Source organism: Adiantum capillus-veneris, chromosome 1 (assembly GCF_014529385.1).
Source record: "Adiantum capillus-veneris isolate H3 chromosome 1, ASM1452938v2, whole genome shotgun sequence".
Taxonomy (NCBI): domain Eukaryota; kingdom Viridiplantae; phylum Streptophyta; class Polypodiopsida; order Polypodiales; family Pteridaceae; genus Adiantum; species Adiantum capillus-veneris.
The window spans coordinates 61,767,484-61,788,683 of NC_140931.1; the positions used below are offsets into that span (position 1 = coordinate 61,767,484).

At 44.3% G+C, this 21,200-nt stretch overlaps 1 protein-coding gene across 3 annotated transcripts; it reads left to right on the top strand.

The window, feature by feature from the left end:
* Positions 1-1,210: 1,210 nt before the first annotated feature.
* LOC147464883 (uncharacterized) lies at positions 1,211-16,477 on the top strand. Of its 3 annotated transcripts, none has more exons than XM_086516974.1 (3): positions 1,211-1,557; positions 1,853-1,952; positions 16,003-16,137. In XM_086516974.1, exons 1-3 carry the CDS (start codon positions 1,387-1,389, stop codon positions 16,089-16,091), a joined length of 360 nt encoding a protein of 119 aa, XP_086373100.1. In that variant the 5' UTR covers positions 1,211-1,386; the 3' UTR covers positions 16,092-16,137. The 3 variants fall into 3 exon arrangements, with proteins under 3 accessions (XP_086373100.1, XP_086373098.1, XP_086373095.1); XM_086516972.1 differs by having other exon boundaries at positions 1,218-1,557; positions 16,061-16,197; XM_086516969.1 differs by lacking the exon at positions 1,853-1,952 and having other exon boundaries at positions 1,256-1,557; positions 16,061-16,477.
* The last annotated feature ends 4,723 nt before the right edge of the window (positions 16,478-21,200 follow it).

The window sequence follows — 21,200 nt, forward strand, 5'->3', positions numbered from 1 at the left end:
GTGAATGCTCGAGTGTTGACATGGAGGGGACGCGTTGGCTACCTTCGTGTAGTTTTGAAACCACCCTTATTTGACCTTTGGCTTATCAACTAGCTAGAACTAGAATTATGGGATCTCGAGAGCGTTGGCTGTCTGAAAGTCGTCAAACTCAAACGGGATCTTTCTAACGAGCTGGTTGCCACTGGGGATCGAGGGTTGTAAGAGTGCCGATCCTAGAGAGCTCTCTAGCAATAAAGCCGATGAACTGGTTTTGGAACAAATCACTATAGGAGACAACATAGATTGATTAACACATTCATTGGATGCATGCGACAGTTAATTATGCAAGAGATCAAGGACAATGTCTCTGGTCGAGTGAGTCACAAATTACTTACAAAGTTTGCAAGCGACAGAGATCGCCAAGCTCAGGCACCAAAGTACCGTCGAGGCTCATCGAGATCGCAAAGCTCAGTCACCAAAGTACCGTTGAGGCTCACCTTTGGAAGCTCCCTGCATTAATCATAAAAAGATTAAGATTATATTACGCACTTTGCAGTACGTCCTCCCCAGATAACTTCTAAAAGCATGACATGATTGGCCATGGCGCTTAATTACAGGCTGATAATGCGATGCAACACAAAAAAGCAGGCGATGATAAAGTAAAAGCAGTCGCTCATGCGGTTTGATTTTGGGTAAAATTGATGGTCCTATTGTGTTTGATTTTGGGTGAAATCGATGGCATAGATCGTGCCAAGCGGCTTAATCCTCAGGTCTTATTTGAAAAAAAGGACCTTTGGCTTACCAAGTTAAAAAAAAAAGATAGTAAAAAAATGATACATCAGTCCCTCAGGCAAGGGGAAGGGACACTTTGAGATTGCCACACTCTTCAAAAGCTGGGGGGCGGGGGGGGGGGTGGGTGAACAAAAAGTCAACTCGGGGACGCAAGCGAGATTTGAACCTAGACGACTGCGAAGATAGGCTCACACTCTATCCACGTGCACACAAACGTTTGGTTGTCCAAGATGGGAAAACAAAAACATATAAAATTAACAAAAATGCTAGAAAGTAAACGCAGACTTAAAAAGTAAACTAGGACAAATCTGACGGTTGGCAAACGTTTTGCTTCTCGTGCCTTGCTTTCCTGCCGTCGATCCCATGGCTCAAGCTTCCATCAAGACCCCGTGTCACGAGGCATGCCAGCCCTCGTGACAGGCGCCTTGGCGAGAGATAGGGGCCTTTGCCTTTTTGTAGCCAAGGCAACACGATGAAGGCCTAGCCCTTCGATAAGGCAAAACCTCCATTTGTCGACACAAACAGCAGTGTTTGAGCGTCTCTCACATCAGCACTCTTGATCTTCACCGACAAATATGCTGGTTGGGGTTTTGCCGAGAAAGGCGTGACGGGACCATGTTTGCTACGGCAATTCGAATGTCCTCAAACCGCTTTCCGTACATCAAACCCGCCCTTTTCAACACTCCGACGCAGGCTGACGAAGCCCATCGCCTCTCTATTGTTCTCCTCGCCATCCTCCGCAGGCATGGACCTCTATCTGTCGACCACTGCTGGGCTCAGTCAAAGGTGAGAGAGAGAGAGAGAGAGAGAGAGAGAGAGAGAGAGTGTCGACCACTGTTGGGCCCAGTCAAAGGTGAGAGAGAGAGAGAGAGAGAGAGAGAGAGAGAGAGAGAGAGAGAGAGATTACTCTCCGTTCAAGTCCTAAACGCCTTAGATAGAATTGACGTTTTCAAAGGCATTGCTGAGTATGGCTTCAATGGAATAGGAACGGACACACAGGATCTATTGTGCTACCAGTTTAAATGAAGACTTTGATATGTTTTCATTACCTTGTAAGAAAATGTCTTGTGATGAATTCTAGGGTCGGGGTTTAAGGAGCCAACCGGTTTTTTGGGTTTCGGGATTCTCCCGGCACTCTCGGGAGCTCTACCATCAACTTATGGTTCCAGCGGTCTTGGCAGGTACTCGTTCCAGCTATTGGCAAGAGTTTTTGTCTGTGGACAGTATTCTCACTCCAAAATGCTTGGAATGGTTTCAAAGGGGCTGTGAATCTGTAAGAGGAGGAAGCTTGTAGGTATCGACTGTTTTGGGGGTGCAAAAGCGTATAAATTAGGGGGAGGAGGAAGGGGGAAACAAGAACGCGTGTGGCTGCAAAAAGAAAAAAAACCCAGTAGTTTATTGCGATGATGTTCTGGATGTTTTTGGCCAAAAGAACGTAACTTTTCTCTAAGATACTTATGCTAATACTTAAGGTTTCTTAGCGAAAATGACTCTTTTCTTTCTTCTCTATGTTGCACCAGCTATTGCTTGTGATGTTGAAGCAAGTGTCGCTTCTTCTTTTTGCACGAGTGTTTGTGGCTAGCCTCAACAACTGTACAATTGCTTTTCTTCTTCGTCTACTCTTTCTTCTCTTCTCCTCCTCCTCTCTCTTTCTCTCTTGTTCTCTTGTTTCTTCTCCCCTCGGCCTCCGTTTTCTTCCTCTCTTCTCTTCTCTTTGTCAGAATAGGTAGCGAAAGATGCAATGAATACAAGAATTGGTCTCTGATCCGGTGGATACCTCAACTTTGATCTGGCTCGACTCCGATAAGACCCTCTGGCAGAAGAGAACACTTGCAATGCCACATGCATGAACAAGGCGACTGTGGAGAAGAGAGATCAGTGAGGTAAAAAGACACAGGACATCCATCTGAGAATGAGAGAGAGAGAGATGTGGGAAAGGCTCTCCATGCTGATAACAAACTGCTCATACAAGGGACAGAGAGTGGTCCTGCATAGATCATACATGCCCCAATGGATAGACTCAAGGCATACACAACTACGATTGCTATTGCCATCTGCTCCTGCATACGAGACCACTGACGCGGTTCACATGGGCTACCGCCCTAGCTTCTTGAGAAAGCAAGGCTCTGGTGGGATCGCCTCCTACAAGAGAATTGATCCAGCCTTCTCGCTTCTCCTTCGCGATGAAGTACCTGCAAACACACACAAACATGCGACAACAATTCGTATGGCGAATCCACAATAGATACCTGTCGCTCTTGCGCGGGAAAAGCGACTTCCGTGCTTCGTAGTCTCGCGATCTCTCGCGTCTTCTGGCGGCAGAGTCTTCTCTTGCTGGCGTTGGTAACTCCTTTTCAGTGAGGGCATGTGGTGCTTTTATAGCTCCTTGACCACGGCACGAATAGCTGCTCGCGTAGAGATCGTGGCCGTTTTTTTTTTTTTCAAATTTTTTTTTCATTTTTTTTTTCTGTTTTACCCGAAATAGGGAGAGAGAATTCGCTGGCTGGTTTTGTTGCTTTATTTTCTAAGTGGCTGTCCACTTATTAAGTGGAGTCTGGACGGCCGACATATTTTAAAATTGGTCTGAACTTGCCCAAAAACTCAATAAAACCTTATAAGTTTAAAACAATGCTTTTCACAACACTTCCCAGGCGTCCCTGGATGCAACCATATGCACAAATGCAATGCAGACAGATTCCTCGCGGGAAAGCGTTTGCTCTTCCCGGAAAACTCGATAAAATTTTCCGCTTTTTAAGAAAAGCTTCTCAGAACCGATCTTTATTCTTGTACTTGCGTCTTTACGCGTTTTCCTCTTTTCGAGTTTGGATTTCCTCTCGACTATGGATATCCCCTTTCCGATGCACCCGTCACCCACCTTGTGACGCATCAGGGATACCCATCACCTAGTCCTTTCTTGTCACAAAGTGATGACGTGGCGGACAACAGAAACCCTAATTTCTGCCAGAAACCCTAATTTCTGAAAATCGCGGAGGCTAATATTTATATATATATATATATATATTGGGAAAATGATGAGCGACGCGAATTTTGCTTTTTTTTATAAAAGGATTCTCTAAGAGAGAGAGAGAACTGATGCTTTTTATTTTAAAAGCTTTTGGGGCTCTGCTTTTGGGCATCCCTTGTAACCTTTAAATTAGTGGTGAGGGCCTCACTTCTCAGAGCATCTGGACGCAGAGTCTGAGAGTGAAACCCTAACCGCTCTCTTGTACTTTGATGATTGATTAATACAAAAAGAAATACCGAAAGGGGCGCGAGTCTTTGGGGCCAATATCTCTAGGCTCGGAACTCCGCCGGGCCAGTGCAAATCTATTGTGATCTGTGAATTGTTTTGAAGTGGTTATTTGGTGCTGTCGCGGTTGATTCTCGACTTGGAGTGTCCAAGTCTGTTACAGTGGTATTAGAGCACGGCCTATTTCTCTTCTACGGGAAATCCGATCCTCGAATTTTTTTTCCGCGGCACCTATGGCTTCACGCAAGGATCAGTCGACTCCCTCTGCATTGGGAGATGCGGGCTGGGATCACAACAAAGATTCTGGTAGAGAGTATGGCTCGCCTCGGCCTACTCAGGCGGAGCAAAGAGAGATGACGCGTCGTCAATTGATCGGCGATGCAACGAAGATGATGCTCAATTTTGCCAAGGACCCGAAGATGGCAAAATATGTGACCCAGACCTCTTTGGAAGAGGTATAGATGGAGTGGTAGAGAACCACAACACCACTCCCGAAACCCGCTCTCAAGAAACCTTCTGCCTCCAAGAAAATATACGGAGAAGGAACTGGAGAACGTGGTTGATGCACGGATTGCTCAGCTTTTTGACGCGCAAAAGAAAGCCAAAAAGCACGGCAAAAAGCAGAAGAAAAGCACCGACTTTCCAGGTTATTTGGGTCGTCAGTCGACTTTTTACAAGGCAAAGAAACAGAAGAAGTGTGTCAATTTTGAAGGCTTACCCAGTTCTTCTTCTTCTTCTTCTTCTTTTGATAGTTCTTCTAGCTTCTCGGATTCGAGCGAAGAAGACAGAAAAGGTAAAAAGCGAAGCAAGAAACAAAGCTTCGGAAAGGGCAAGAAAAAGGCAAAGAAGGCTACATCTCGCCCAGTGACTGACAGTTCTACTGAGGACTCGTCTACAGACAGCTCAGATTCCGATGACGGAAAGTTTTATGCGAACAAGAAGAATTTTTACAAAGCCAACCAGTATGACTTTCTCGAAGATAAAAGCAAGAAAGTCCGAGAGTTTAAGGAAGGTGGCCACTCGATCAAGTTTGATACTTTTTCAGGATACTCAGATGCTTCGAAGGCTTTGTCGTTTATACAGCAGTTTGACATCGCTTTCGCGGGAGGACGCTATTCAGAGCACTCCAAGATTCGGAGAGCTACCTCTTACCTTAGGGGGAATGCTCGTACTTGGTGGTCAACGCTTCTTTTAACAAGAGTGCGCCAGTTAAATGACTGAAATTTAAGAAGCTTTTTATTTCTTCTTGGTTGACGCAAGAATATGAACGAGATGTACGAGCTGCTTGGAACCATCTTCGGACGACCAAGAAAGATACAATCAATGCTTATTGTGAAAGATTCTGGAGCTCTTTTCTACCCGCCTCTTCATTCAAGAAGATCTCGTTCAAAGAACAGATTGAGCAGTTTACCTTGGGTCTACCTACAGAGATCCGAGATCACTACTTGGAACAGAAGTCAGCTTCTATTCAGGAGTTGATGAGTCATGCGAAGCGGGGCTTTGCCATTCACTCTGGCAGTCTGACCTACCCCACAGATGAGGCCATGACACAACGAGCCAAGCAAACTTCTGGGAATGAAAGTAGAAAGAAAAAGAGCAACCCAGAGAAAAAAGATGCACGACCCAAGCTTACTCCTGAAGAGAGAGCTCGCTTCATCAGAGAGGGGAAGTGCTTTGGATACGGGCCCCACAGATGAGGCCATGACACAACGAGCCAAGCAAACTTCTGGGAATGAAAGTAGAAAGAAAAAGAGCAACCCAGAGAAAAAAGATGCACGACCCAAGCTTACTCCTGAGGAGAGAGCTCGCTTCATCAGAGAGGGGAAGTGCTTTGGATACGGGGAACATGGACATATCTCCGCGAAGTGCCCTAAAAAGGCACAGAAAGAACAGAATGATAAAGATGACCACAGGTCTGAGAGTTCGAGAGCAGCTGAGGAATGTGGCAGTCTGTAGATAGAAAAGCAGAACTGGTACCACATGGCGTGGGACCTGCACCGAATCTAATGAATGAAAGTACAAACTTTGCCGCTTTTGGGGCAAAGTGAAGGATGAAGAAGCTCTTTTGAAGGAGCCAAGGCCAACTTCTTTTCACTTGGAATTGGCGGCTTGATTTGGAAATTACGCCCAACAGACTGACGCCATAGGCAGAGGTAGTTCGACAGGTAGTTCGACTGGCACCCGGATGGGATGTTGCCATTACACCGAGCATTGGCAAACTTCGTTTGCAATGACAGGGGTGTTCAGGGCACGCGAGTGACGTTCTACTCAGGATCCCTTGGTACCACAAGAACTACGCCGTGGTTGACTACCGGGCCGAGAAAGCGACTTTGATAAATGAAGGGCTTAGAGATTGTACTTGATGAACTTCAGTTTCTTACTCATTCTTTTGGGAACTGAATGCTGGATAAAGGTTGAATATGTTTTGACCTGATCAAAAGAACGCCAAGATTTTTCTCCACACTCATGCCGATTGCTTTTTAGAGGGCCTGAAGATCATATCATTGATCTGATACCTGGAAGCACGTCACCGAATTGGCCACCTTCCGTGTGAGCCGAGTACAAAATGAAAAGATTATGAACCCAGTGAAAGACCTCTTGGAAAAGGGTCTTGTCTAGCCTAGTACTTCACCGTGTTGCTCTCTAGTGTTGTTGGTTTTGAAGAAAGACGGATCTTGGAGAATGTGCATCGATTATAGAGCTCTCAACAAATCACCATCAAGAACAGATTTCCGATTCCTAGGATCGATGATATACTTGACAGGTTACAGGGATCCTCGTGCTTTAGCAGGATTGACTTGAAGAGTGGATATCATCAGATCAGGATAGCGCTAGGAGATGTCTACAAGACAGCTTTTTGGACGACTTTTGGGTTATTTGAGTTTTTGGTGATGCCTTTTTGCTTAACCAATGCTCTTGCGACATTTAACCGGATGATGGACAGGATTTTTCGAGAGTACAGGCTATTTGTTGACACTTTTCTTTGACGACATCATTGTTTTCTCCAAGAATGAGGCAGAACACAGAGATCATCTGATTCAAGTCTTTTAGGCATTACGATATCACACGTTAGTGATTAATGCAAAGAAAAGTGATTTTTTTCCTACCAGAGATACACTTTTTGGGACACATTGTGTCAACACAGCAGGAGTGCAAATGGACCCGGCCAAGATAGAGACTATCCGTGATTGGCCCGATTTGAGGAATGTCCATGAAGTTAGAAGCTTCTTGGGACTCTGTTCGTACTACAGGCGGTTCATACGAAAGTTTGCAGAGGTTGCTTCCCCTTTGCATACCTTGACATAGAAAGGAGTACCTTTTTCGTGGGGACCCACAGAGGTGACTGTCTTTCGGACATTGAAAGAGAAATTGACTACGGGACCTATTTTGACTTTGCCGGACTTGTAGAAGTCATTTGAAGTATATTGTGATGCTTGTGGTCGTAGTCTGGGTGTGGTCTTGATGCAAGAAGGCCATGTCATAGCTTACGAGAGCCGTTTGTTCTCTAGGCCGGAGATGACAGCACATATCTATGAGAAAGAGCTTTTGGCGGTTATCCATGCTCTTACTCAGTGGCGGCATTACCTACTCGGAGCAGATTTTACTGTCTTTACAGACCATCAGAGTTTGCGCTACTTCTTGTCACAGAAGCAGCTTTTGAAAAAGCAGATGCGGTGGGCAAACATCTTGTCACAGTTCCACTTCCAGATTGTCCATGTGCAGGGACAGAAGAATGTGGTGGCAGATGCTTTGTCTCGGAAACCGTTGGTTCTGGCTATTTCCGCGGTACATCATAGGAGCTTCGAGGATATGGTCGATCGGTATGCCACAGATACAGATTTTGCAGATATTTTTCACACGGATACGGGATGGGGAGACAGTAGCTGGATACTCCCTTCGGGAAGGCTACTTGATGAAAAAGACTATGTTGTGCGTTACACAGCCGTTGAGGGAAAAGGTTATGACTGAATGCCACTATCCACCTTTTACGGGTCACTGCGGCATTGCTACCACCATGAAGGGGGTAGAGAGATACTTCTTTGGGCCGAGACTCAAAAAGGATGTGGAAGAGTTTGTGGGCAGTTGCTTGGTATGCCAGAAGGTCAAGTTTGACAGGCATAAGGCACATGTATTGTTACAGCCTTTACCCATACCCACCCACCCCTCGGAAAGTATTGCAATGGATTTCATTTTTGATCTCCCAAGAACACAGAATGGTCACGATGATTTTCCGATTACATGGCACGTCTGAGACGATTGTCTCCGATAGAGACCCCAGATTTATGAGTTTGTTTTGGAAGGCAATTTGGGAGAACATTGGCACGCAGTTGCAATTCTCGTCATCGTTCCACTTGCAGATTGACGGGCAATTTGAGATTGCCAATTCAATGATTTTAGATTTATTGAAGTCTTGTATCTCGGATCAGAAGACTCAATGGGAAAAGAACTTACCTTTGGTGGAATTTGCCTACAATAACACGATACACTCTTCGACGGGGAAGACGCCATGTGAGATTGTTGAAAGTGCTGCGAAGGTTCCATCCTTCCTGAGCATGAAGATTAGATATTTGAAGCGGATGAATATTCGCAAGATTTGGATACGGCTTTTGCCAAGGTTCGCGAGACTTTGCAGGAGTCTCAAGAACGACAGAAAAAGGCAGCGGATCGCCATCGTCGCGACTTGAAATTGAAGGAGGATGATTGGGTGCTCTTACTTTTGAGAAGGCACGCCTACGAAAGAAAAAGAGAAAGGAGAGGCTTTTTCCAAAGCTTAGTATGCGATACTACGGACCTTTCCAGATCACTGACAAGATAAATGATGTCTCCTTTCGATTGAAACTGCTAGATACTTGGAGGATTCACAATGCATTGCATGTGAGTCTCTTGAAACCTGTTAAGGGTGATGTGCCTGATGATGGGGAGCCTGATGAGCAACCCGAAGTGGAAGAAAACGAGGAGATCCTTGTTCCTGAACAGATTTTGGCACATAATGATACGAAGAAAGGTAAAGTCCGAAGGCGGTTCTTGGTTAAGTTCAAGAACTTTCCTGCATTTGATGCGAAGTGGATGGAGGAGGAGGACCTAGCAGATACTCCTCGGATTGTGAAACTTTACCTCGATGTTTTGGTTTAGCATAGTCTACTCCAAACGGAACCCAGAATTCAGCTTGGCCGGAGATCTGGTGCAGTGGGATGCAGAAGAGGGGAGTTACTCCGCTCCTTTGTCAACAGATGCCTCGATTTTGATACTAAAGTCACTGATGTCTCTTTGAGCTTCAGGGATACTGAGAGCTGATAGTATTCTGCTGGATGACTTTATGAAATGGAATTCCTGATAATGATACTGATTTGTTCTTGACTTCTTGTGAGTGCAGGAACTGATATCCGAAATGACTGCAGCATTTTGGTCTGATTGATCTCGAATAGACATGGTTGCAATAGGGGTTAGTCAATCGGACATCGATGAGGTCCCGATTGGACCTAGATGTGATTGCTAGCTACATTGTCGATAAATCATGGTCTAAGATCCGAATGAATGTTGAATGTCATGTGATGTCCTGTGATGTCTGGTGATGTCCTGTGATGTCGTGTGATGTGACTGTCGATTTCGTACATGTGCTAGATGTGTGTTCGTAGTACGTAGGTACTAACAGTCAGTGTCTGCTAAGACGGTTTATGCCAACAGATCGGAAGTTCCTTCATCCGAGAATCTATTAACTCAAGTCTACCTTCTCAATCCGAGAAGAATAATCCTCTTAGAATAATCCTCCTAGAAATCAATCTAGGTATCTATCCTTGCGCATAATGCTGCGTTGTTAGTCCTGAGGGTATTAAACATCTTGTGTCCTCCCACATAGGGAATGCCCAAATCATAGAGTATTAATCTCGATGTCTTCCTTCACAAACAAAGTCTGGGATCACCTTAAAGAAGGTTCTTGTTTTGGGCCGTTGCTCAACGTAGGCGGACGGTTCCAATCCGAAGATTTCCTTGTGCACGGCGGCACTTCCTTTCACCAGCAACAGTGTTTTCCCGACGCCCATTAGAGTCTGTTTCTTTCAGAATCATAAAAAATGATTCACCTTGCTTGCATCAATGACGCCTTGCAAAATCATAGGCAGATAGGATTCTAGCCATAGCATTTTCTGAACGTACGCTCAAACCCGGTTCACAATAGAGCGAACCCTCTTTGATTCTCAGGGATGTTCTCCCATATGTAATTCTTACCATTTTGAAACGGTTGGCGAACTATATTCTTACGAACATAATAGTTCGAATTTATTCTAGCAGCGTGTAAATGCTACTTGACCTGCTCATGGAGAAACATATACCGCAACCAAAAGTTGCTTTTGTAACGGTAAAAGCACATAGCGTACTCAATGATCAACGACCATCAGAAAACCTCTTCTCCATAGAGAAACTCAAATTCCTTCTACCGAACACATCTCAAATAGAGATTCTCGTGTCGGAATTTCCTTACTCCAAACTTTCTCTAGATAGCAATGTATCCTTCAAGGAGAGGTAACAAAAATTCGTTCTTTCTGTGTTCAATGGTTCTCGTCCCACTGCGGGGATTCTATTCTATGTACACTAAGGTGTACACTTTCAGCTTTTATTGCTGACTCCACCATTTGCTGCAAAGTATTCTTGCAGATGCGTCTACATAAAATTCGGGCAAAAGTCCTTCGTTGAATTTCATCTTTCCTTCCTCAGAGAGGGTCAAGAGTGGAGCTACCTTGGCAAGAGTGAACCACTACTTCCTTGGACTCACTCGAATTTCTATTGGGCAAACCGAACCCAATCTTCTTGGATGCCTTCCTCAAAAGCGTAGAGGATAAAAAATTTGTCGGAAGATTCAGCCTTGAATTGAATCCAAGTCTTGTTGTAAGTTCCTTGCAGAGCTTTGGTATACCACCAAGTACTTGCAATCCCCTTGAGGTGTTTGGTCACAATACCTCACCTTCAACGCTTCTCAGAAATTGTCATTTGCAAAGGCAACTTCAAATTGTCGAATGAAAGCAGTAGCTTTCAGGACATCTTCCCTTCCGTCAAAAGTATCAAACTTGACTGGTCACTGCAGTGTTCCTAGGTCTAGAGACCTTCTTCATATCCTTCCCGGAATGAGGGGATTTCTTGGCTATGGTTATGGATTGATGTTCATGGATATTTTCTGGATTCTGAAGGATCTCGAGCATTCCGCTCCTTGGATTCTCTAGGTTCTTGAGCATCATGCTCTTGTTGCCTTCTCAGAGAATCCCAAGTCTTGTGTCGCCTTCTTGCAGAGAGAAAAAAAATTCCAAACTCTGCGAGCTTTTTCTTGCAGGACTTAGGTTTCCGCCTGCTTACTTCTCTCTTGGCTTGTCATGGCTTCTTTCCGTATCTTCCCAGAGTCGTCCTCCTTTACAGAGAAAGAGAGGAGACCATGCTCTGATACCACTGTCACAAACGGGAGCGCATAACAATATAAAATATACTCAGATAAATAGAATTTATCACTTAATACTGAAGCCAAAGGATATAGAGAGAAATAGATAGAGAGAGAGTGAGAAGATCGACACAGTACTGGGGACCAAAAGATGGGCTGGTCCCCCCCCTTAAGGAGAATCCTTTATTAGGGAGAATCTTTTTACAAGCACAGGAACCGGAGAAAACCCCTCCGTTCTAAATCTCTGACTTGATGGTCGTTCCTTCCCGTAAGGGAAATCCGAGAGACAAGCTCTCAATCCTATTTTCCGTCTGTACTCGGAGTCGAGACCCCGCAGACAATTTCCGAATTCCGTTCCCGGAATTCCCAAGCGTAGGCCGAAGCCTTCTCGCTTCTCCTTCGCGATGAAGTACCTGCAAGCACACACACAAACACGCGACAACAATTCGTATGACGAATCCACAATAGATACCTGTCGCTCTTGCGCGAGGAAAGCGACTTCCGTGCTTCGTAGTCTCGCGATCTCTCGCGTCTTCTGGCGGCAGAGTCTTCTCTTGCTGGCGTTGGTAACTCCTTTTTAGTGAGGGCATGTGGTGCTTTTATAGCTCCTTGACCACGGCACGAATAGCTGCTCGCGTAGAGATAGCGGCGGTTTTTTTTTTTTTTTTTTCAAATTTTTTTTTTTTCGTTTTTTTTTTTTTCTGTTCTACCCGAAATAGGGAGAGAATTCGTTGGCTGGTTTTGTTGCTTTATTTTCTCAGTGGCTGCCCACTTATTAAGTGGACGGCCGGCATATTTTAAAATTGGTCTGAACCTGCCCAAAAACTCAATAAAACCTTATAAGTTTAAAACAATGCTTTTCACATCACTTCCCAGGCGTCCCTGGATGCAACCACATGCACAAATGCAATGCAGACATGGATTCCTCGCGGGAAAGCGTTTGCTCTTCTTGGAAAACTCGATAAAATTTTCCGCTTTTTAAGAAAAGCTTCTCAGAACCCATCTTTATTCTTGTGCTTGCGTCTTTACGCGTTTTCCTCTTTTCCATTTTGGATTTCCTCTCGACTATGGATATCCCCTTTCCGATGCACCTGTCACCCACCTTGTGACGCATCAGGAATACCCATCACCTAGTCCTTTCCTACCGAACTTACGGTACAATCCCCTTCACGATGCTCTATGTCACCCATCCCATGACGCATCAGAGATGTCCGTTCCCGGATGGTCGGATACTTCTTCCCGATGCTCCCTGTCACCCATCCGATGTGACGCATCAGAAGTACCCGTTCCTGGTGGCCTTACAGATATTCCCGCTCACAGTGCTCCCGTCATTACTTTGAATGACGCACTAGGAATACTCTGTACTCGGATGTCTCCAGTGAGAAAAACCCTCTTACTTAAAATTCCAATAATTCATTTAGAATTATTTTGGTGTTCCAAGCGAGAAAACCCTCTCACTTATAAATCCAATAATTCATTTAGAATTATTTTTTAGTCAGATAAAGCCAATTTAGCAACAAGAGACATGTCTCATTGTTACAAATTTGTGACGTGGCATGCCGAACTTGGCCGGGAGGAACAAAGGGTTAGAGTTGTAAAACTCTAACCTAGACCAAATTATAGAGCTTGGCGGAGGTGCCTAAACCTTGATAAGACAATGTGAAAGCTGGCTGGATTTTTCACAAATTAGGGGCTACTGTTGACGTTGCATAGGTGTATGGACTTTTGCGTTTTGCGTCGGTTGAGGTTGACAGTTTTTCGCGCCATGCTTTTGAGGTTGAAGCGAACTGATGCTTTTGGGCTTTGCTTTAGGGGCATCCCTTATAAGTTTATAAGAAATCCTAGTGTCACATACACATGACTCTGTGTGCCACATGGACACGCTTCATCGACTTCCAGAGCCAATTTTGCACCTATCCCTAGTGTCTAGAATTCTAGGAGGTTAGTACCGACAATTTTGTGAGCGCATTCGTAGGACCTGCATGTTCGACGAAGTTTTGGAACCCTCTCGCATGTGTGGACGAGTCCATTAGATTAGGTTTTCAAGTTTTGGAATCCTCTTTCATAAATGGTTTGTACAAGCGTGGCATGATGTGCATATAGTTTTAGGTTAGAGGAATCCAACGAGCCATTCCCCGCGTCAATCGGATTCTCGGATTGGCAGTTGTGCAATGGTTTGACCAAAAACTTTGTTGTTAAGAGTTCAAATTCTTGTCCGGTGGTGGCTCCAATATTTCCCAGAATCAGATTGGGGAATGAGGGCTGTTTTGTGGCTGTGCCCGAGGTAAGACGTACCTTTCTTGGCGGTGCACTCCATGGTGTTGCTCACCCGATAGGCTGACATGAGGCCAGACCCCCTGTTCCTAGGGTTTCTTGGGGTCAAAGTCTCCAGTTCTCTACAATTTTGCTACTAAGTATGTGTAGTAGGTCGCTTTCAGTGAGTTTATATATTTATTAGTATTTCTCTCAGCTTTTAGAATTGTGGGGTTTTTTGCTAGGTTGGAAGGGCAATTTACCACGTGCCCTATATTGGCAGCCCCCCCTTGTACTTTTGGCTTGTTGTGATCATTGCGGAGTACCAGCGTTTGGGCACACACTCTTTCTCTAGCGTTTTCATCTGCTAGCGTTTTGCAACGTGCGGCCTCTCTCTCTCTCTCTCTCTTATCGTTTTTCATCACTTGTGATCTCTCTCTCTCTCCAATGTTTTTGCATTGCAATCCCTCTCCCTCTCTCTAGCGCTTCCCTTCCCCTCCGTGTTGAACCCTTACACGCGTGTTTGCACACGTGCTTTGCTGTCGGTGCCTGCTCGATGGGCGGTACACGTTAGGAGCCTTGTGTACGAGAAGATCTATCGCGATAGATCCGAGATCCATTGGCTGCCTGATCTCGAGAGGAGGTTTGCTCGCTCTTGCAAACAAGTTCATCACCCGATTTACCTTTTTCCGATGCACCTTTGACATGGTATCAGAGCCTCGGCGTGCTCTCGAATTGGTGACTTGTGCGAGTTTTTGGTGCTCAATTATCGCTGATGAAAAGAGACGGTTTGTTGCTTTTCTGCGTTTTCACTCATGAGGGGCTGATTTTGGATGTAGTTGGCAGATTTGCAGATTTTCTCTCTTCTACCTCGACCTAGCCTCGTCACATGCCCAAGTTCTCCAACACCATGGAGAGGAGTGATGATTCCAACATGAATTCGGCACGTGATGACGAAGTACATCATGGGGATGAGATCGGCGGTGGTGGTGAACCACCCATCACAGAGGAGTGAGGACATTGGTCCCAGTTCTATTCCGGCGTAGGTGATCAACCAATCAAGATACCTACCCTCCCTACCTTTCCCTCAAATTGGCAATTGAATGGAGAGAACTATGTATGCTATTCGGAAAGCAACCATGACGGCAGTCTTTGACTCTTACGAGACCTCTACTTATATGCCCTCAATAGTGAGGATTGATCGTCCCCGTGCATTTGCTGAAGTGTCAAAGATCATAACCTTGGTATTACCGAGGTTTATTGTGAGGCCTCTATCTACACAAAAAGGTCCCATGCATGTAATTGCTTTTGTATTTCTTCCAAAGTGAAGAGAGAGCTTCAATTTCAAATTCAAAACTGCCTTTTCACATCAAGATGGAGCGTCCCTTTATTTAGGTGACGATGCCATGCATAGTGGTACAAATAAGGAGATTCTACTCTGGAAATCAAGCTACTCTATTTCAAAACTTGACTTTGGGAAGCGTTGTCAGATATTGGAGAAAAACCATTGTGAGGCTGACTGGCATCTGTGGACGTTTGTTAAGCCAACAGTGTGAGATGCCTAGCTGAAGAGCCATGTGTAAGCTTGCTTTGCATGCACTGTGAGAGGTGAGAACACAACACAACGGCAAGTTAATTTTGTCGAAAAGGGTGTTAATAATGAGTTGTATAAACACTTTTGTGTCTATAAAGCTGGTGAAATATGCGTCAAGCAACTTTGACGCAGCTGGTTGCTGCTAATACACGAGACGATAATATTTGGACTTGTGAGATGAACTGTTGTAGGCCGGACAAGATACGTCATCCTGGAGCTAAGATTGAGCAGCCTTACATAAGCAGTTGCTTCCATTTACTCCAACCCCCCTGCCTGACCTTTATAGGTCTTAATACCCAATCCCTCTTGCGATCTTCTCTTTGTACTATCAAGGTGGATCTTGTTTTGTTTACGGTTTACAGATAGGTGGTCACGGTCTCGAGGCCAGCTGGCCTTCCTTGCTGAAGACAACACAATCTGAGGCAGTAGAAGGACGCGTTTTCCCCCCGCTTTTTTGTAACCAGTTTTCAAATGCTGGCACAATGGAGGTGCGGAATTAAGTGGCTGACACTCACATTCTCAACCACCTAGCCCGAATAGGAAGTGTTGTGATAAGTAATGATAGTACCTATGTTTCTTGGGCATGAAGCTACATTGTCTATTTCAGTCTTATGCATTTGTAACTTTGAAGTCAAGTAGTTAAAACCTCGTGTGACGTTGTTGAACTCACTTGTTACAGACAATCTACAAATTTGTTTATTTATATTGCAGTCTTCAACAAGATGATTGGACTCAATAGGTATGTACATACTGATGAATTTGAGCACAGGAACAAGGGTTTCGGAGCAAGAGACATATGAAGCTTGTTTTAAAGTGGATGAAAGACAGACAGCAAGTGAAGGTTATATGCGAGCACTTGACAGAGCTGTCTGACCTACATGGAGACAAGGAGTTTTTTTATGCACCTTTCGATCATGGAAGAGAAAAGACCGATAAGATGGATAATGAAAAGGTGGATAGCAGTATTCAGTGAAATGTACTCTAGTAGAAACTCCTATCATTGGATTCAAAAAATCCTTTTTAACCCCCCTCCCCCCCCCCCCCCCCCCCCCCCAAAAAAAAAAAAACTTGGGTCGCCCGTCTGTAAACACATACACAGAGACTTAGTTGCACCTTCATGTACTCCGTGTAGCAAAAGGTTATCCTCATGAACTCAGCTTGTGTTAGCGCATTTTTATTTATCAAATCTCTCTCTCTCTCTCTCTCTCTCTCTCTCTCTCTCTCTCTCTCTCTCTCGTGTGTGGTTTGGAAGTAGATATCTATGATGAAAGGCCTTCAACTGGAGTATGTCAAGCGACTAATGGTTTGTTTTTATCTGGTTTTGTTTAGTAATAAATGAAATGTAGTTTTTTTCTTTATCTGTATATTTGTGTCCTTTTTGTAATTTTGTTAGTCTTTTACCGCCCCCCCCCCCCCCCCCCCCCCCCCCCCCCCCCCCCCCCTCTCTCTCTCTCTCGGGATAGTTTCCCATGACGTTAAAATTCTTTTCTTCTCGAGTGTGCGTGCGTGCTAATAAAAAGAGGAAAATAGTGTAACCTTTCTATCACCCAAGTGTGGTAGGTTGGTTATGCCATCTCTCTCTTGAATAATAGGTCTTGAGTTCAACTCTCCTTGTCGGATAGATCTTTAAGGTCTCTTCGGACAGTTTTTCATGACATTAAAATTCTCTCTCTCTCTCTCTGCCTGCGCGCCAAAAAATGTGCTCTTCTACTATTACTAAGAAGAGATACTTTGCAATAAGCATGTTATTTGTTGCAATACAATGCCGCAGAAACAATTGGGGTTTTTCCGTGAGCATGGTAGAAGCTAGAAAGCTACGACAACTGATAAAAAACTGGATACCACTGAAGATTGGCAAGCTGCTAAAGGCTAAAGTTTACAAGGCCAATAAGGAGAGAAACCTCTGTAGAGAGTAAAAGTGCCTTGGCAATATAATGAATTTTCACATGATGACACTTGTGCAAGATAGGAGCCATGAACCAACTAAACAGGAGCACCACTGGCTATAAGTAGGCAACAGAAGAAGAACCCCTTTTAAAGTAACCTAAAATGAATAAGTAAGCATGGTTGTCCCCAAAGAGTTAGTCTAATGGTAAGGCTTTGGCCTCTCAACGTACGGCTTGTGGGTTCAAATCCCCCGCTAGGTCACACTCTAGAGGGACACCTTGTGCTCACTTGGTGTGCTAGGGCTCTTGCCCTTGGACACTTGAGTGCATCCTCCTCGTCCTTGAGTGGGTTACTCGAGGAGGAGGTTCCTAACTGGTTGCTACGAGCTCTCTTCGTCGTTCCCAGCATGTGGTGCATCAATTAGGTGGCCATGGTGATGCCTATGCGTGGCTCTTGCCCGATGGTATGTGGCCCTTGCCCGACCAAGGACACATCCTAAATTGTTTTTGTTAAATGAGAATTGCGTTGAACTTCATATTAGATTCAGGCTTTGTCCTTGGTGATAGAGAGAGAATCAAGGATTTGTAGGAGTTCAAGTTGGAGGCAAGCAACAACACACAAGCAGTGGTGAGGGTAGGCATGATAGGAGAAGTGAACGCGCAAATTGCAAAAGAGGCGATGATGGAGGTCGTAGTAGACATGACCAACACATGATGGTGATTGTGGTAGACATGATTCACATGAGAGAAGTATCAAAGACGAAGAGATCATGCCAACTCATAGAGACAAGAAGCGTGCTGAGTTTCTTGAGCACTTAGGCAAAAGTTCGCTCACCTTCCCAAGGCTTTTTGTTTGTCCCTGATGACAAAAGGGAGGATTAAAGATATGCAAAAGGACCTTAGGCATGAGCAGTGGTGATGGTAGACATGATAGCAGAGGTGAATGCAACAATTGCAATAGTTGCAAAAGAAATGATGATGGAGATATGAGTAGACATGATCGATACAATGATGGAGTTCGTGGTAGATATGATCGGCATGAGATAATTGTGAAAGACAAAGAGACAATGACACAGAGGCTGAATGTAGAAGGGATGTTAGCCATAGAGGTGTTGATCGAAGAACTCACAAAGAACTTGATGGTCACAGAGATAGATACCATGGATATATAGAAAGCGTTTGGCCAAAGTGTCAAAGACAATGGCGTTGGGCTTTTTAGTATGTTGGCAAAAGTCTTCTCACAAGCATATAAACACAAAAGTGAGCATTTAAATTCTAGCTTTCCTTGGCTTTCTCTCCTTGCTAATAGAAGGAGATCCGCAAAAGGATCTTGAGCATGAGGTGAGGAACAACACAACGCTATATGTAAACATATCGTTTCTACATCGCAACAACATATCAACACTACACTCCATCAACAAATTTCTATGGCAAGCCTAACCAAGCAAGACTAGTTTCTTGATGTCCACAAATAAATTTTTATAATAGTCCTTTAGTAGACTTTCTTGAAGTAGATGAGTATCCGACGGTTGTAGAGGCAGTCTCATCTCGGTCACGAGTTAAAGTTCTTGTTACTTGTTCATGTGTAATTGTCTAGTCCGGACTTTGGTGTGATGTTAATCGTATGAGTGTGTGTGTGTGTGTGTGAGAGAGAGAGAGAGAGAGAGAGAGGGGTCTGGTTTTGCATTTGGAGTCGCAGCGTCAGCCGAAGGATATCCTACGTCCTATCAAATATAGTAAGGTGTGCAGTTTTTGGTATGCTCTGTTGTGTGGATGTTCGCATTGGCTTTGTCTCTTGGGTGCATCTTGCTGGTTATTAAGGGCCCACCTTACTTTTGAGGGGAAGGGGAGTATCTAGTTTTAGTGTTGAAAGATCTTGGATATAGATTGGGGCTCTATGGAGATGGATTGGACATTTTACGGCTTGATACCATAAAACATTATCATTGCCCTATGCAACAAGCCTCCAAGTAGAGGCAAAAGTTTGATACTTACAAATGGGTTTGAGCCGATTTAGGGTTTAGTCACTCAACCCTAAACCCTAGATTGCAAGCTCATCTTTGCCTTTTTTTTTTTGGTTTTGGGGGGGGGGCGCGGGCAGGGATCATAAATAAGGCTAGGCTTGGACGGACCCGACCTGTCAACGTCCCAAATTTCTGTGGGTTTGAAATCAATCTATTTTCTTTTGCTCCAATGAGGGTTGGACGCGGTGGAGCCACAAAACTCGTTTACCAGCTCATCCAAACCGTGCCTAAGGCCAACCTTGTCTAGGGGCTCTGTCCCCCTTTGGTTCTACCCTTGTTTTGACAACCCTTCTTGATGCTCTTTTTCCTTTAGATGTTATAGAAGCACATTCAAAAGCAATGTTTAAAGAGCCTAAAATCTCTTGAAATATGGTGCTCCCTGGCACATGGCAATGGTTCTATAAGACAAAAGTTCAGATGCGCGAATTGTTTATGCATGTATGCATACACATAGTATCATGACATTTTTTTATATATGGAGAGGGGAAGGGATTATCAAACTTACTAGGCCAAGCATATACTCACACAAACATGGTTTTTTTAGTCAAATTACTAGCTTAAAACTGGAGGTAGTGGTCCTCCAAGAGGAATTGCAAAGTCCACGAGCAAAGAAGCTAAAGAAATGACGATGACATAGTCCTTATTGACCATAATTGAAACTCACACTCTAAACACCACTTAAAATACAGTTATTTATAAAAGTGAATTATCAACATTTGGTACTTGACATCTTACTTGACATCTTGAGAGAGAGAGAGAGAGAGAGAGAGAGAGAGAGAGAGAGAGAGAGAGAGAGCGAGCATGCATTCGTTAAGAAAACTGGCTTGGAAAATAAGATATGTACAACACTTTAGATACTGATAGGCTATGTGTTGGAACGTTGTTCTGCCCTCATGCTCATATAGTAAGGTCTGCAGTTTTTGGTATGCTCTGTTGTGTGGATGTTTGCATTGGCTTTGTCCCTTGGGTGCAACTTGCTAGGCCCCACCTTACGTTTGAGGGGAAGGGGAGGATCCAGTTTTAGTGTTGAAAAATCTTGGATACGGATTGAGGCACAAACCCTTATCATTGCCTTGTGCAACAAGCCTCCAAGTAGAGGCAAAAGTCTGATACAAAGTCAATGAGTGCTCGCTCAGTTGATAGAGCAAGAGCCTCTTGTGTCTAAGGTCTTGGGTTCAAACCTCCTTGACAACTCGTGTGACATGTAACCCTTAAGGGTTGTTCCCTTAGTCTATATGATGGGTTGGCCAACCTTATATGGCTGGGATGCTCCACCTCATAGAGTGGGGTGTGTGAGTTATAATTTCAAGTTCCTACTCTCTCTCTCAAAAAAAAAGCATGATACAAATGAGTTTGAGCCGATTTAGGGTTTAGTCACTCAACCCTAATCCCTAAATTGCAAGCTCATTTTCACTTTTTTTTTTTTGGGTTGGGGGGGGGGGGCGTGGGGGTGGGGTAAATAAGGCTAGGCTTGGACGGACCCGACCACCCAAATTTTTGTGGGTTTGAAAACAATCTATTTTCTTTTGCTCACAGTGGAGCCCCAAAACTCTTAAGAAACAAATAGAGGAGGGGACACATGAGCTTGTTAGTGCTTGTTCTAGGTTGGTGCCCCCCTCGTTATAATTTTTATTACACTCATTTCTTTAATTAAGGGGAGGTTCACATAGTTTACGAGCGGGGTGAAGCGGTTGCAATGATGTTGCATGTAAGATGCAAACCTTGTAGTTGAGCTATTAGGGAAAAACCGAATCCAATTTGTTGGTGCACGCTTTTCCAAGTTGATCGGGACGAGTGCTCGAAAAAACACTTGTCTTGGCCATGTTTTATAAAACAAACTAGTCCAAAAAACGGGATTTATGTAAAGTTGATCGGACCAGTGCTCGAAAAAAACAATTATCTTGGCCATGTTTTATAAGGGAAAACTAGTGGGACAAACGGGATTTATGCCAAAATGTAGCGTATTCTTTGGGATTTATATTAAAATGCCCAAATTTTT

What these genes read in the sequence shown, in the direction of transcription:
- LOC147464883 (XM_086516972.1), top strand. Translation starts at nt 1,387, where the DNA reads ATGTTTGCTACGGCAATTCGAATGTCCTCAAACCGCTTTCCGTACATC. An exon ending in ACTGCTGGGCTCAGTCAAAG is followed by an intron (nt 1,558 to 1,852) that starts GTGAGAGAGAGA and finishes GATGAATTCTAG; the next exon opens with GGTCGGGGTTTAAGGAGCCA. An exon ending in GGTTCCAGCGGTCTTGGCAG is followed by an intron (nt 1,953 to 16,060) that starts GTACTCGTTCCA and finishes ATTTGAGCACAG; the next exon opens with GAACAAGGGTTTCGGAGCAA.